The 18,298-nt window shown below is 33.2% G+C and overlaps 1 protein-coding gene across 1 annotated transcript; it reads right to left on the bottom strand.

Moving 5' to 3' along the window:
* Positions 1 to 957: 957 nt before the first annotated feature.
* On the bottom strand, positions 958 to 8,869 carry LOC102611800 (probable glucan 1,3-alpha-glucosidase). Its single transcript, XM_006464852.4, has 6 exons — positions 7,183 to 8,869; positions 5,479 to 5,752; positions 5,263 to 5,398; positions 3,845 to 4,055; positions 3,521 to 3,727; positions 958 to 1,569 (listed from the first exon to the last, which is right to left on the bottom strand). The coding sequence occupies exons 1-6, from the start codon at positions 8,764 to 8,766 to the stop codon at positions 1,207 to 1,209; spliced, it is 2,775 nt and encodes a 924-aa protein (XP_006464915.1). The 5' UTR covers positions 8,767 to 8,869; the 3' UTR covers positions 958 to 1,206.
* Positions 8,870 to 18,298: the final 9,429 nt, after the last annotated feature.

The following is an 18,298-nucleotide window of genomic DNA, read 5'->3' as shown; positions in this document are numbered from 1 at the left end:
TAAGATAAGAGTCAGTATTGAAAAATATAATTAATTCGAGAATGCTCGATTGAATAGGATATTGATCATTAAAGGAAATAAAAAGAAAAGGAGACCTTTTGGAAATTATTTCATTGAGTAATAATTTTACCTTTTTAAGTCTAACCCTCAACCCAAGGGAGAATCTTCGTACACATTACCTTAGTAAACTCTTGACCTGGAGATTTTCGGTCCAAATCACTACAGATTTTGTGCTGATCTAGACATTCTAGGACCCCAACTAGACCATGTGGACAGTAACAGATTTAAACCCCCAAGCAGCCATCCGAATAGTTAGATGTGTTTTCATTAATCACAAAAATGTTAAAGAAATTAAAGGTTGACAGAAATCTGACAAAAACAATAACAAATCCAATCAGGATTACTGTGTTAACTGATTATTTTTCAATTAATACAATTACCGTTATTTTTATTAGTATTCTATTAAATTTTTGTCTAAATATCATTGCTCATGTTCATGTTGATCAAATCATTTTGCAATGTCCAGTCAGCTGTTTAATCCCCATTACTTTTGTTAGACCCTTAGTGTCATTCCAAGGGTCTACCTTGAGAATTTGTTGTGTAAATTAATGTAATGTGTTTTATGTGTTCAACACTTTTGTCGTTTGTAGATACTGAACAAAGTGTTTAAGACAAATCTAGCTAAACACAGTCCATTGATATCAATTTATAAGTGTTTAGTAATGTTTTCACATAACACCATATTCTTAATTTGCTTGTGTTTGTGATCACATTTGTGCGTAAATGTTGATCGAAGGATCTTCATTAAAAAGAACAGGAAATGAATTAAAGTCGCTTTAGGGGACTGATGCACAAGTTCCAAAAAAAATAATTTTACATTATTTTCACAATCGTTATTTAGGTAATTACTGTTATCAGACACTTTCAGTGAAGACTTTTCATACCTCAATGATGTCATTTTCCGCAATGAGAATTTCGATTAAAGCAAACAAAATAATAGTTTGTACAACAATTCTCACTAGTAAAATTGCACATAGGCGCGCCATGATTTGTGCTGAAACTTCTTCACAACTGAATGTAGTGGGAACTTAAATGCTTTCCCCCAAACGAGAAGACCTTACTGATAACATTTGAACATTTTCTTTTTCGCATGGAAAGATGTGAGAAAATTAGATGGGGATACATCCCACGATCCACAAGAAGTTCTTACAAAATTTTAATCGTCCAATCATCAGAGATCCGCACACCAGGATTGCGGACGGTTAAGACAGTACGGCCATGCTGCCCTTGAAGCTGAAGTGGTCCAAGCTCAATCTCAGCCTTTTGGTTAGCTGGTTCAATTAGAGCACTCTTAGACCCACCATGACCGAGCAGAATAATCCTCTCAATGATGCATTCCGATGAAAATCTAGATTTGCCAGCAGCAGGAGCCATGTTTATAGATTTAAGATGGCTGTTAGAGAATACAAATCGCCGATGGATAAAGGCCCCTTCCAAAAAGTCAAAACTTTTGCCATCATCAACATACAGTTGACCCTCAGCAGCTTGAGAACTGTTTAAAGCTACAACCTAAAAGCAAAGGCAGATGTTATAGTCAGTGGTTGCATAAAAACAAACATGGTTCTTAACAAATATCATTACCATAAGATTCACAAAAACAGAGTTGTAGGTTTCAAAATCCTCAATCACTATCAACCAGGAACTTAAGCCCAATTATTAGCTACTGCAACATGTTCGAATAAAACCATACTTATCACTAAGTTATTTTGTTCAAGCAAAGAAAAAACCACAATATTTAACACACGCATACTCAAAAATGAACCAAGAAAAAAGAGGGAAGCGAGGGGGTTGACAAAAGAATAATATTCTCTGTCCATGATTCTATACGAACTTGGACATAGAAGAGAAAAGCTAAATGTAAACCGACCAGAAACTGATGAAATAATGACAAAATCTTTAGTCCAAAAATATCCTCATGAGCTCAACATAAAACAGAGAAGATAACTCAGAGGAAAGATTTTTGGGCCATCGATTCAGCCTCAGAACATATCTCATCTTCAGCTAGGTTGAAAACAACTCCACGAAACATATACAATCTAAACATATATATATGGTATAGGAATTCACTGGTAGATTGTTCTCTCAAAATTAAATAGAGACAGCTCTTTAGATTGGTCCGAACTCTCCAGAATTTGACAGTTAATGCAGACAGGCATGTGTTAGATATATTTCTAGTAGTGTTAGATTGCTTATTGTTATTCCCTTTTATTGGAAAGATTTTCTACCTTAAAATGAAGTAGAAAAGCCGGGGGTTTTACGAACTTGTGGAATGAAAGAAACCAAAGAATCTTTGATAACAAAGTTGGTGAAGATCCTTTGCATCTATGGGATAAAGTAAAGCTCTGGGCTTCCCTCTGGAATTCTACTACTGCGGAATTCTAAGATATCTCTTTCTTTTTGCTTAATTGGGAAGCCTCTATATCCTAAAACGAATTGCATTCTAGCTGTGCTGGTTTTGGATTTTGGGCTATTTTTGCTTTAGGTAGAGTTATTGAGTATTTTGTTTTTGTTGGGACTTCTCGTCCTTGTTTTGTGTTTTTGTAGTCCCATAATTGTACATAACTTTTATTGTTTAATATGTTATCTTTTATTTTTATTAGCAATAGAAAAAAGAAAAAGAAAAATCCTATAGTATATCTGGCATAGAAAAGAAATGGTAATGGTACGTACACTATAGTATTATTTGCAATTTTGCATCCTTTCATGGACTGAACTCCAGCAAAAATATGAATGATACCCTTATCAAATATAAATGTAGATAGCTACTTTTCATGTGGTACAGCTATTACACATATTGAAAGGTGGTACTGGGTAGTATCAATAGATCTTCTCTATTAATAGTCAAGATTAATCCTCTCAGATACATCAAGTCCAAGAAGCAAACTTCTATGTCCTATCAACATCTTACATATACGGTACAACCTCAATAAACTAATAGCCTTGAGATAATGGAAACTATATTAATTTAGCAAATATTAATTAATCAATAAATTAATAAATTAATAAATTATTAATTTATGAAGATATTTGTTATTATCTTATAAAATTTTCAAATTATTAGTTTACTACGTTGGCCTAAAGTTGGGACCAGTAAAGCTATTATTTAATCGAGGTTATTCATCCAGGTGTTACTAAGTATCCAATTTTCGTGTATGGCAGATTATGTAATAATCACAGGTAGAGTTGGTCTAGATTTCTCAATAGTGAAGAGTGAAATAGAAAACTTCCACCAAGTTAGGTATAGGATGGCATAGTTTCATCATTTTCCAAACAGCACCATACAGCTCAGAAAAGTTAGAAGCATCGCTAATCAACATAATAGATAAAACTCCTGAAAATGAACTTCAAAACAAAGAGATGTGATGCAAGGCTAAAGAATACAACATGCCCGTGGAGACAATGACGAGGTTTAGAATTGTAGCACATGCACAGTAGGATCAAAGTCAAGTCAACTACATACCAAGGTGTAAGGATCATTAACCATCTGAGTGGAACTTCGTCGGAAACGGTCTCTCCTGGGTATGATTGTTCCAGCCCTTTGGAAAGCAGGGACACTCTCTTCCGAAACCTCCAGCTTGTGGGTAACACCCCCCTTAACTCGAGCTCCGGTTCTAATGTCATACCAAGATTCTTTTCCAGGCAAATATACTGATATATGCTTAGCTCGCTGGTTTAAGGAAAATATAGTGCTTCAGTTACTATGCTGCAATAGGAGATGTAGCAAACAAGAAAAATAGAAGGGGAGAAGGGAGAGCAGGAATAACAAACATGGTCACTTCAATACCTCCTCATAGACCCCTTGAACCAAAAGTGCATTTCCAACCATGAAAGCCTCATCATTTGTAAAAGTCGATTCATCAGATGGGAACTCCATCCATAATGGGCGCACAACGGGAATACCAGTAGTGTTTGCCTCTCTGAATAAGGTGTAGAAATATGGCAGAAACATGTACCGAACATGTATGGCTTCTCTTATAAGTTGCGTATTTCTCTCTCTGTAATAAATTAAGACAATTTAATATGATAAAGTTAGCAAATCTCCAAAGCATGGATTTAAAATTAATTCAAGCAAGATGATAAGATGGTCAATATAAGCCATATCAACTTCAGTTATTCATACAAGTAGCCAAAAATGGTAGCAACATATTCTACAACTAACATTTACTGCTCACCAACTTAAATTTAACAGAAGTATGCAGCATGTGCATCCACACATTGTAGCAATGTAATATACCCATGAAAGAGTGTAAGAAAAAACGTCCGGTGGGTTCTAAATTACAAGGCACATCACCAAAAACTTAAACATCGTCACAGACTTTAATTCTTCTAAATTAAACATACTCACATTGTATCCCTTACACAAGAATTGGTGGCTATCCCTGTCGATATAGGAACTTTTATTTGTGTGTGTGTGTGTGTGTTGGGGGGGGGGGGGGGGGGGGGGGGGGCGCGCGGCGCGGGGGGGACAAATGTAAGAAACTGCAAAACGGCTCTAGACAAATTTCTAGGCAGGACCAGATGGTGAACAGGTTTGGCAAGCAAGCCTCAAGCCTTCAACTAACCCTACTATTTATTAACACTTTTCGCCATTCAACCCTATTCCCTATCCATACCTTCCATCATGCCTTATGAATGAGCATAGAACCACATGCAACCTGCATGCTCTGAGGCCCTTGTCATTCAACTCGAACTAATCACAAACAAGTCAATCGAACTCAGACACAGAAAACCTAAAAATTCTTCATGCCTTTATGTGCCAAACAGAGAGTAAAACACAGAAACCAGTTCATTATAAACTTCCATCAGTTATAAGTATTTCAACGGGAGAAAACAAGGGCCCTTTCCCTTAAGCAAGAGATTATATTGACAAAAGAGACAGCCAAAAAAAAAAATTGATTCAGCAATTCTTGCAATTGCTACATTCCCTATAATGTCTACATATGCAAATACAAAATCAGCTAAACTACCATTATTCTGAGCTGTAAGACACATCATACAAGTAAATGATAGTAGTAGTAAAACATAAATAGATGCTACTTTGAAAAGGAGAGAGTCCTTACTATTGGAAAGAAAAAAGAAGTGACAGAAACAATGAAATTAAAAAAGACCACTGATCAATGCAATATATACAATCCTACAGCATTTTCACAGCTCACACATAGCACATACTACGAAAAAGCAAGAGGAAACAGCAAGTCATACCCAAATAACCAGGGCTCCCGTCTTTTTGTGTCATGATGCGCATGCGCCCTGAAGAAAGGGTAGTATGCACCAAGTTGATACCAGCGAACTAATAACTCGGTGTCAGGATTGCCAAAAAACCCACCAACATCCGCACCTACAAAAACACACCTGTTATGACTATTCCTATAGGAGGGACAAAAACTTAAGTCAATTAAAAATGGAAAATCCACGCACCAGAGAATGACATCCCAGTTAGACCGAGCGTCAAAATCATTGGAACAGAAACCCTGAGTTGTTCCCATTCTGCTGTGTTATCACCTGTCCAAACTGCTCCATACCTTTGACTTCCAGCAAAGAATGCTCTTGCCAATACAAAAGGCCGGTCCTTGCCATTTTCACGCTTTAGAAGCCCATCAGATGTAGCCATATGGAAGTAATAACCGTAAGCATTATGTAATTCTCGATGTTCAACACGGTCAAGATGTAAAGCATCTCTCGGCATTGTCACCTGATTAAGTCAAAGGTTTGATTAATCCTTGGCTCTCTAGCCACCAGTCTCTAAATCACAACTTTATGAATTCACCAAGCCAACTTTCATGTGTACACATCCTCACCCTCTCACACAAACAAGTTATTCCTTATACGCAATCCATTAGTATACTAGTTATATCAAACTTCCTATTTGCTATTTCTTATTAGAAATCACCATCACGGTAGTTCTTTAATGGCTAGAGTTCATTCAATCAAAATAAGTTTTTAATTACACTCTAAACCATTCCACCAAACTATTTGTTTATAATCAAACTTATGACATGCATCAATCACATTTTTGGCTACCTAGGTAAAATATTCTTTCAGGTAAACATATAATCCATGGACCTGCCCCATTTTATGGATTTACATCTATGATAATTATTTGCAGACAAACGAATTTGATGCAAAAAGCCCTATATTATTACAAGACATTGTTTTGTAAAACTAGACCCACAACGACTGATGTTAAATCAAAAACTCAATCTGCCTCTTATCTTGCACACTAGCAAATATAATATGCCACAATAAACGTTGTCCATTTATCATAATGCAATATTTTGTAGCAAAACAGCTATTCAGTATATCCAAGTATCCAACAACTAAAAGGCCGACAGTAATTTGTAATCCTCCTAATCCTTGTACATATTTCTTATAGTTTTATTTAATCTTTGTTTCTTAACAAAAAAAAAAAGGCCGACAGTAAATAAATCTATTCTTTCGCAGAAGGTAACGATGGAATCTTGCAAGATCATGGTGTCATATCTTATGCACTATTATCCAATGACTGATGTTTAATAACAAATTCAATCTGCCTCTTATCTTGCACACTAGCAAATATAATATGCCACAATAAACGTTGTCCATTTATCATAATGCAATATTTGGTGGCATAACTGCTATTCAGTATATCCAAGTATCCAACAACTAAAAGCAGACGGTAAATCAATCTATTCTTCCGCAGAAGGTAACTATGGGATCTTGCAAGATTATGGTGTCATATCTTATCCATTAGTATCCAGAACGACTAATGTTTAATCAAAAATTCAATCTGCCTCTAATCCTGCAAACTAGTGAATTTAATATGCCACAACAAACATTGTCCATTTATCATAATGCAATATTTGGTAGCATAACAGCTATTCAGCATATCCAAGTATCCAACAACTAAAAAGTAAACAGTAAATCAATCTATTCTTCCACAGAAGGTATCAATGGAATCTTGCAAGATTATGGTGTCATATCTTATGCACTAGTCCAGCTGAAAAACTGAAAAAAAATTCTTCTACTGAACCCAATGCTTATTCGACATGATCCACTTCATTCATAAATAAAATAATTGAATGCAAGTTGCAATGTCTTAAAAGAAGCATGGAACTTGAGGACAGAAGAAACAAAACAATATACCTCTGGACCATTAAAGACAGAAGGCTCATTCATGTCATTCCAAATGTACAACGAAGGTGTCGAACCAACATAATTTTCATAGGAGAACTTAGTACCCCACCAAGTCCGAATCTCTGGATTCAGCATATCCAAATATGAGGACGAACCAGGCCAGCACCATCCATCATAATCCCTCTTTGTCGCATCTTTAACATAATACCCTTTCTCGGTTGCCTCATTATGCAACCAATATGAATCATCCCTCTTAATATGTGGATCCACAATCGTTACCATATGCCTACCCTTGGTAGCCAACTTTCTCTGCATCTCTTCCGGGTGTGGAAACGACAACCTATCCCAAGTAAAATACTTCTTGCCATCTGTATGTTCAATATCCAGCCACAAAACATCATAAGGAATATCATGCTCATCGAACTTGGAATCCACTTGCTCCACATCCTCCTCGTCCCTATAGTTCCACCTACATTGATGATACGCAATGGAAAACAACTGCGGCATAGATGGCATCCCAGTGACACTTGTATATTGCCTCACTACATCTTTTGGACCAGGACCCACAAAGAAGAAAGTGTCCACAATCCCAGCTTCACTCATCCAAAAAGTATCAATTCTCTTCTGTTTAGAAGGCAACAAAATCCCACTTTCCGCATTCCAACCATCACCCAATACATCAATCTGCATCTCAGCAGCATTCAACCAAAAGAACCCAGAAGTTCTTCCCGATTTCCCATGAGATATCATGAACGGAATGGATCCATATAGCCCAAATGGTGAGTCATGAAGATACTCAAAAACATCCAAATTAAACAACCTATAAGGTTCAGATTCTTCCACATTAGGCCCCCTAGTTGGTTTCAAAGCAAAACTAGTAGCATGTTCGGGAATCCCATAAACGTAATCAGAATCATAAAACGACACATCAAAACTAATAGATTGTGGACCGTACGGTCTCGTATCAGTATGTCCTCTAAACCTCTCTTCCCATTCCTCCCCTTCATTTTTCTCTCTCAAAGGCTCAAAATCAAACAACCCATTTGAATTTAAAGAGAGTACGCGTGAATTACCGCCTTTATAACGAACATAAACCTCAAACGGATCATGACGGAGCACAGCCTCGTAACCGTCAGATAAGTACACCACCGAGGCATCGCCTTCGCCGTCAATTGTCTCCTTGGAGTATCTCTGCAAATAGAGCTTCTTGGACTCAAATTGCGGTAGGACAACATCGGGAACTTGGAAGCGTTGTTTGCGAGGGTTTAAGGTGGGGTCCTCGTCGATCTTGAGGCGCACGATGCCGTCTTGGTAGATGGAGAGGGAAAGAATTAAGGGGTTGATTTGATGATGATCATCGTGGTTTTTTGGGACGAGTTTGGCAGAGATATCACCATCGTCGGAGATGGTGACTTGGTTGGCGATTAAAGAGCAGGAAAAAGGATTGCGGGATCTGGCGCGTTTGCAGAAGGGTGTCTGGTTGCAGTTCCGGAACTCGTCCTTCTTCCATGAGAGTACGGGTGGTGCTTGGTAAGTGAGAAAGGCGAGTAAAATGAGAGAAAGGGAAATAGTTGCAGGACTCCGACTCGTCATCTTCTCATGGAAAAATGGCGATCACTCACTGCACTGGCGTTCATTTTGACTGCTCCATGTGTTAACAAACAACCCAGAATTCGGGTCGGTCCGGTCGGGTCGGGTTTATGAATTAGGCGAAGTTTGATCGGTCATTAAATACCCTTGATAGGTTAAAATTACTTAAATACCCCTCCATTTATTGTTATATGAATAAGAAATATAAGAAAAGTCTAAAACACCTCAAAGAAGATATTAATAAATAGACAATAGAAAAATTTATAATTAAACAAAGTACAAAATAGTATCTTGTTATTAATCTTATAATAAGTTAATTTTTCTTCACACACAACAATTACATATATATAACATATTTATAGTTAGGGGTATTCTACATTTTCTATGTGTGATTCGACGCTAAAGTGGTGAGTCACCTTTTACAACAATACCCCTTGGCTTACTATTTTAGTTATGTACAACTTTCAAGATAAGAAATGGCATTATATGCGCTTAATACTGCCATATTAAAACTTTACTAATAAAATTCAGTGGGACAAATTCTAGTCGAAGGAAAAAGAGTACAGTGCAAATTTATCTCCTTAAATATCATATATTAGTTTGATAATTTGTTGAATTGACACATACCAATATTATGGACTAATTTATCAAAAGTCAATGTGGGCAAAGCTTTAGAAGAAAGATTAGCAAAATTATTAGTGGAGCGTATCTGTTTGACATCAATTTTCCTATCATGTTGTGACTCACGAGTATAGAAAAACTTTGGTGAAATATGCTTAGTTCTATCTCCCTTAAAATATGCACCTCTAATTTGAGCAATACAAGCAGCATTGTCTTTCATATATAATTGTTGGAACATCCATTGCAGAAGTCAAATCACACGTATATGTACATGTGGAATCGAATACTCAACATCAATATCTAACATCGATACCTACAGATGTACAATAGTCATCAAATGTCTTAGATGTAAATTCACCAACATTATCCACACGTATAGTTTTAATTGGATAATCTAGAAATTGTACCTTTAATCTTATAATTTAGGGAAGCAATCTTGCAAATGCAACATTCTGGGTGGATAATAAACCAATATGTGAGCAAATGCATCAATCAAAACCATAAAGTAACAAAATAATCTATTAGGTGGATGGATTGACCCATGTATATCTCCTTGAACTCTTTGTTAAAATAAAGGAGATTCATGACCAACCTTAGAAGGGGATGATTTAACCACAAATTTTCCTTGTGAGCAAGTGGTACAAATGATCTCATTGGACAATAGAATCTTCTGGTTCTTTGATGGATGCCTATAAGAATTTTCAATAATTTTACGCATTATTGTAGATCCAGGATGTCTAAGATGTTCATGTCACAACATACATAGTTTTGGATATGTGAACTTCTTGTTCATCATTGCATAGCTTCTAATCGCATTTATGATTGTGTAATACAATCCTGATGAAAATTCTTTGAGCTTTTCTAATATGTATTTCTTTCCTGAGACATTTTTAGTAATGTAGATATATTCTGCGTTAGTTTCATTTAAAGTCTCAATATAATATCCATTTCGGCATATATCTTTAAAGCTCAATAAATTCTTTTTGGATCTTACTGAATATAAAGCATTTTGGATTATTAATTTTGTTCTGCTTGCCAACAAAAGTATGGCTTTTCCATAGCCTTCTATCATGTCTGTAGGACCAAATATAAGATTTACATTTCCTTTAAGTAATTTTTTCTCGAAGAAATATTTATTATATTGGAGAATAGTATGTGTGGTTGTACTATCAGCCAACCATACATTCCAACCTTTTGTTTCCAAAATAGATAATTTATTTTTAAAATCCATAACCTTACATTAAACAAAAGTTCGTATTAGACATCAATATTAGATATAAATATTAAGTGCATTTAATAAAACTACAAAAATTACAAAAGTTAACATATTAGTAACTTAATGATTATGGCATAATACAAAAGCCTAATCAATATGGATACTTCCATAAGTAATTAAGTGATCACTTTTCCTCTTTGCGTTCTTAAAGAAATCAGATACATCAAGCTAATTTAGATCAACAGGATCTTAGTTATCAACTAAATTAGTCTCAATTCTTCTTTTCCTTTTCTTGGATGCTTGATAGAGGTCTATCAAATTTTTATCTATTTAGCAAGTACTTGACCAATAACCTTTTCCTCTACACAGATAACAAGTTTTCTCACATCATATCTAGCACTTTCTTTTCTGCACAATTTTCTTTATTACATTTCTCACAAACGTTCCATTTCTGATGGTGTCTACTTCTGTTGTTCCACTGTCCTCCATGCTTGTGATCACCATAACGGTAGTAAACACGACCTCTCTTGCCTTTTCGATTATGTCTATTATTAGAATGTGTATTCCATTCACTTGTACGAATGCTTGAGAGCTAGTTGGATGAAATTCATGATTTTTCATCAGGAGCTCATTGTTTTATTAAGCATTTCTTGTATCAACAATCTCAATATTGTTGTTGCACATTTGATGTATTAAAAGTAGTGAGTGTTTTTTCAAGCACATCTTGATCAATAATATCTACACCACACAATTTTAATTATGAACTAATGCAGAACAAAGCAAAGTTGTAATCAAAGACTCTTGCATTATCTTGAAACCTCATGTTTAACCACTCATGTTTGGCATTTGGAAGGAAAATATCCTTCGGGTGGTCAAATCCTTCCTTGAGGTTACTCCATAAAATTAATGGATCCTCCACTGTTAGATATTAAGCTTTTAGACTCTTCTATAAATGATGGTTGGAGGAAAATTATAGCCTTTGATATTCCCTGCAAAAATGTTTTATTTCCTTATGCTATTGTACCTTCCATGCCTATAGCTTGCAAGTGTATTTTTGCATCCAATACCTGAGAAAAGTAGTTTCTTCTAAAAATTTCAAAGCGAAAATTTGTAATTCATAAGATTTGTCATTTTTAAAAATAACATTGTTATTATTAATCAAGGAAAAAAGAAATAAGAATCATAATGTAAATGTCAAATATTCAAATATACACAAAAATAAAAATGATGAAATATGTAGAAACTCCATGCATGTATTTAGAACTTCAAGTTCTACCTCTTAAAATCGTAGCTTAGAACTTTGTGTTCTAATTTTAATGAGATTAGAACTTCATATTCTCACCACCTCATTTGGTGTTGTAAACTTTAGGTTACAAAAATAATATTCAAAGATAAATATGTGTTGGTGTTGGAAAATGTATGTTCATAAGGATAAGATCATCATTTTATACTTTAAGTCTCACTAATATCTATACTTTTATGTAATTAAGTCTATTAAACTTTGATTTTATGTGTTTTGTTATAATTTAAGTATTTTATGTATTTAAAAGGTATTTTGATTATTTTATAATTAAAGAGAAGTCAGACAGCAAAACTGATGGCATTTTTTGAGTTCAAAATAACTAAAATCTTAAGAAAGACATAAAAGGTAAAATCATAATTTTAGAATTTTGGTGGAGACCAGCTAACGTGGCATTGACTGATGACATGGGAACATTGGCCGATGATGTGATAATATTTTATTTGACCAAAAAATGATGATGTAGCATTGACCGATGATGTAGCATTGACCAATGATGTGACGACACATTATTGGATTGAAAAGTTGACTTTTGTATTGACTGCTGATATGACAACATATTAGCAGATTGAAATACGTGTATATGATACATGCACATGTACAGAATGATAGCCTTGATGATGTGTTCCATGCAATCTAATCTTAGATTTCATCCGATAATCATGATTTACCCATTGTATTTATAATAGAGGACTTCCCCCTATTTCGTAACTCTAAATCTAAATTTGAGCTTCATTTTGTATAAATCTTACTGCATTTTTTTTATTTTTCCACTTATTTTTATAAAATTATCATTTTACCCTTAGTTTTAAATGAGTAGCTAATTTAGTTCGAAACTTGGGTAGAAGGTAAAGTTTCAACATGATTCCATGTGCTTAATTTGGTAAGTTTATTAATCCTCTCTCTGATTTAGTTAGATTGTTTTGACTTATTGTTGATAGACAGTAATAATATTGTTTAGATTTTGCACGGTATACTGGCTGCTTAGTGCAAGATCATTATTGTTTGGCACAATAAACACTTTACATTATATTTATTAGAGAAAAAACTTCTTTTTAGAATTAGTGGTTCATCTTGACTCAGTGTTGATAGAGAATAAATCTAAGTTATTTTGTAAATAGTTTTGATACATTATTGACAGTAGAATTATTATTGCCTGGCATACCTTGTACTCGACACCCATTTAATAGAAGATTATTTTTCCCTAGCACAATAGTGTTTGACACCATATTTACCAAAATGAAGACAATGAGGAGTGGAAATACTCCCCTCATAAATTAATTGGAGTTAGAAAGTAATATTAAATTCATGGTGAAATGTTGGGTGTGAATCCCGAGACTTAAGTGCTTCATTTGTATTGTTTCATCTTTAATTCATTTCCTCCATTTTATTTTAAATCTTAAAATAAATAAATCACATCCAACTAACTCAAATGCAAACTTGAAAAATTAACTCTACACACTATTAAATCTACCTCATCATGGGATTGACACTCGTCACCTTTAATTTATTCTATAATAGATCCATACGCTTGAGAGTGCAACATAATTTGTCCAATAATATGCAAGACCAAAACTAATTAATTTATTGAAATTAAAATAAGTTGATAGTGGGTTAAACCAATCATATAAGCAAATAAATTAAACAAGTTATATTAACAAAATAATAATATAGACGATATTATAAAACCAGCCATTAAAATTACCATAAACAATAAACAATTAAAATAATGGCATAAAAACAAAATAATGATAAAGCATAAAATAAATTAACATAAATAAATATAAACAGTAAAAATTAAATTGTCCCCATTAAATCAGCTATCATGCTGATATTGTGTTATAAAATAAATAGATAATAGAAAAATCTATAACTAAACAAAGTATTAAATAGTACCTGGTTATTACTCTTTTTTTTTCTTCACACACAACAATCACACATATACAACCTATTGATAGGCAAAGAAAGCTTATGGGATGTTCCACATTTCCGATGTGCGATTCCACATTAAAGTGAAGAGCCACTCTTTACAACATATACTACTTTTTCTCACTTTCTACTTACACTCAAATATCTTTCAAAATCTATGAAATAAATAGTTACTCATGCACATCTTTAACGCTCATACTTTTTTAGTTGAAAGAAGGTACATTACTTATTAAACAACCCAATAAAGCATGTTAATATTGTTGGATCTTTAAGTTTTAAATTTTTTTTTGTAGAAAATGTGTATATATAGATATTTTCCCCACATTATAATATCATATTTTTCACCATTTTTTGTACGTATTGTCAAAATATATGCATTGTATATTGTTCAATTTTTCTTTTAGCAAGATTTATATATTGAATATGTGTTGGAGGTGAAAATGTAATGAGTTACACATAATGTCATGTATTGATTTCGAAGCCATGTAATGCATGGAATGTGGTGGCATAATGATGCTATACTTGTATACGTCATGTAGTCGTGTAAGTTGTATAAATCATGTAGTCATGTAGGACATAGATAATTAATGTAGTTGTGTAGGTCATATAAATAATGTGATTGTGTTGGGTACATATAAATCATGTAGTCGTATAGGTTATGTCAGTCGTGAATTAAGAACTACGACCAAAGTTGTATAATTGTGAAAATTGTGTATCACAGAAAATCCTATACTACATGAAATCATTTATTGCACGATCAATTGATAATCTGTATAAATAATCAACTTATTGAATTTCCATCCTTTCTTTTTAAAAAAATAGTTAAATAGTTTATTTTTCATTATGCTATGAGAGACTCACAATCAATGTCATAAATTTCTTCAACATATAACCCTAAATTTTTACCTTTTTACCTAAATATCAAAACCCTAAATCAGCTGATTTACAAGAAGGAAAATTGAATACTTAACTTAAGAAGTTGTCAAATAAGGTAATAATGGATTTTTCTGATGATCAAAATTGAATGTTGATAACAATTCTAAGACTTCTCTAAAATATAGTACATGTCTACTTTATGTTAACAATAATTTAATAATTTCATGTACCTTCATGGAGGCAATCTATAAAATTTTTGTAAACTTAAGCTTTTAGAGTATTTAAACAATTATGGAAGTATTGCACGGCACATGAGTTTTTAGTTTGAAAATTATAAAAATACCCCTTCATTTATTGGTTTTTATAGATACCCTAAGAAATGCATGTAAAATCTAAAAAATCTCTAATGAATAAATCAAATCTACTCTTTTTCATTCTCTTCTTACACTCATATAAGCCTTTAAAAATCTCTTAAAACCTCTTAAATTTCTCAAAACCTTACAAATAAAATATAACTATGTATTCACATGATTAGCTCCCATATTTTTTCAGTTGAAAGAAAGTGCATTACTCTTTAAATAACCTAAGAAGGTTTGTTAATGTTGTTGGGTCTTTAACTTTTACATTTTTCAAAAAAATATAGATATCTTCCTCACAGTTTAATGTTCTACTTTCTATTTTTCACTATTTTTCCTTACATGTAAAAAATGTATGCAATGAAGGTTGTTTAATTATTATTTTTTTAGCAAGATGTCTTGCTCAACATGTGTTTAAGGCAAAAATATTTTCAGTAATGTCGTGTATTCTTTTTGATGTTGTGTGTGTCATGTAGTCTTGTAAGTTGATTAAGTCGTGTAGTTTATTGTGTAGACCATGTAGTCATGTAGATTGTGTGAGTAATGAGCATATGTAGATCATGTAATTCATGTAGTCATGTAGGTCATGCAAGTCATATTGGTCCTGTAACTCATGTAGTCATATACGTCATGTGAGTCATGTAAGTCTTATAGTTATTTATATATGAAATTTGATATTATTAATTTTATTGTATCAATAGATATGGTTTTGGTACATGTGCTTGTTCTTGTCAATGGTATATGAATTGAACAAAATAACGAATATAAGTTCAAAGGCCCTTAAGCTAAAAGAATAATAATACCATGGTTGACAACATATGTAGAATTGATAAAGAAGGTATCTAAAGTTATTGATATAGATACTTCAGAATTTGAAATCATAATAAAGTTCAAGCTCAAGATGTCCAATCATATGCCACCAGTTGCAATTAAAACCAATGATTTGGAGCTTTTCATGGAGGAAATACTAAATGGAGTTTACTAACTTACTTTGTGCTACTTTTGAATGCAAAGCAAGTTTGGTAGTTCTTATAGCCAGACAACATTCACCTCGTCTTTCACGAGAAAAAAACATACTTACTCAAGCTACATGCCTCCATCATCATTTCTAAATCTTAATAGTTTCAGTCCAAACAATTTTGTTGTTTGAGATGAATCAGAACTTGAATTTTGTCTATTAAGACAACTTAATGATGGACACAAACTAGATAGTTGATGAAGTTGTGACTACTGTTAATTGTTTGGATGAGCCACCATTAGCTATTGATCCAGCATTAGGAGATAATGTTCTAGCTAATGAAAGTTAAAGAATCTCGAAGAATGTATATATGTTGATAATAAAGTACATTGCTTTTATTGGATGAATGCACACGCTTCAATACCAACTTATGCAATAACTGAGCATACAACTGAAATTGATTCAAGTCTAAGAAGTGCTTAAACAAGGTTTACAAAAAATCTCAACTTGTTCATCATTAAGTTGCTTTTTTATTATTCCTATTGGGTCTAACGATGAAAAATTAGTAACATTCACTTTCGGTCCCCAATTAGCCTACAAAGTTCAAATACCAAGAAAAATAAAAAAATGGTTTAACGAAAAATAATCCCCAAACAAAGACCTATGCATAGGACAATTTAGAATGCATAAAAACAATGAAATATAAATGTTTGTGATGCTATTAAAGGCATCAATGCTAGCACTAGTAAGAAAGAAATAAAGCTAGGTAAAAAGGTCAATTCTTTCATCAGCGTGGGAGGTTGGCTTCAGGGGAGCAAGAAGTGTTGGAGAAAAATCAGTTTTTTAAATTTTTATAAAACTTTTAGGATCGATCTCATATAATATATAGGTATTCGTAATCTAGAAAATCATGCCTTGACAATCTGAGATGATGAACAATTGAAATTAATCCAGGCTTCTCAGATCACGATCCGTCACCACCACGTCTGTTAGATCACGATCTATCACCACCACGCTTGTTAGATCACGATCCGTCACCAACAATCTTCCAAGTTATGACTTAGGTTTGATCTGCACTTGATGTGTGGATGTCTTTTTCACCACTAAAAACAACTAGCAGGAGAAAAAATTTCTCTCAAAATTATAGAGAAAAATTACTTTTCTCTTGATCTGTATAATGTGGCTATTTTTACTTTTGGAAGAAAATAAACTATTTTATATCTCTACTAGTAGAAACCCTAGGCTCTATATTTTTTTTAAATTCTATTAAATCAAATTTGATTTAAATTAAAAAATAATAAAACCAAGGGCAACGTTACTTGTTCTTGTGTTATAAGAGCCCATCTTGTAAAATAACACAAGGCCCCTTACACATAAGCATATTACATGGAGCCTCCCATTAAATAATATATTTAGTTTTTTAACCCAAATAGCTAGTTATCTTGCTTATTAATCCAGTAGCGGCGCAATCAATTAAATGAGCTAACCCGGGGATCATTTAGGTACATACAATAGTGGCTACAATAATTAGGTCTATAATTAAACTAGTCCAATTATTTAATCCCAAATCTACTCTACTAAAAGATTGAAATTGACCTCCATAATTGTATGCTATCTAGGATAGTGTACTCGAATAATAATTCGACCCATGCCACATTGATTTTTTTACTGCACAATTCTTTGTACCACATCGTTAATTAAATCGATATATCAACTGTCTAATCAATTTGATTACATCTTATTCCTTGATACTTACTGGTTTTCTCTAATGATCATTTTCAACATACTAAATATATTGAAACACTCTGGCCAGAGAATTTTATTATTAAGTGCCGAAAACACATCAAGAGATGTGTTGTACAAATTCATATGTGTTGTACAAATTCTATATTATTAATCTATAACTCCATTACTCATAATTACTCTCACCAAGATATCGAATAATCTTGACTACAAATATGTGTCGTGCCCATTGGTAACTCAAATTGAATAACAATTACAATTATGAAATCATAACTAACTCAAGATTAAGATTATAGTAAAATCAATGCCTATGAGATTTAATAAGTCTGACAATTATTATAAAGTTAATTAAATCTCATATGTGATCATGTTCAATGTAGTCGTACTACATTAATAAATTCATACACAATTAAGACAAATCATTCAATGAATTTATTACGGTCTAAACATAAATAGAGCGTCTAACTCTATTTATCAACTGCGGCCTTAATTTATTTAATCATAAAATAACTTGTATTTATATTTACTATGAATCC

This window comes from Citrus sinensis, chromosome 7, assembly GCF_022201045.2.
Source record: "Citrus sinensis cultivar Valencia sweet orange chromosome 7, DVS_A1.0, whole genome shotgun sequence".
Classification (NCBI taxonomy): Eukaryota; Viridiplantae; Streptophyta; class Magnoliopsida; order Sapindales; family Rutaceae; genus Citrus; species Citrus sinensis.
Note: the sequence above shows the minus strand (reverse complement) of the source record. Positions and strands in the feature narration are given on the sequence as shown.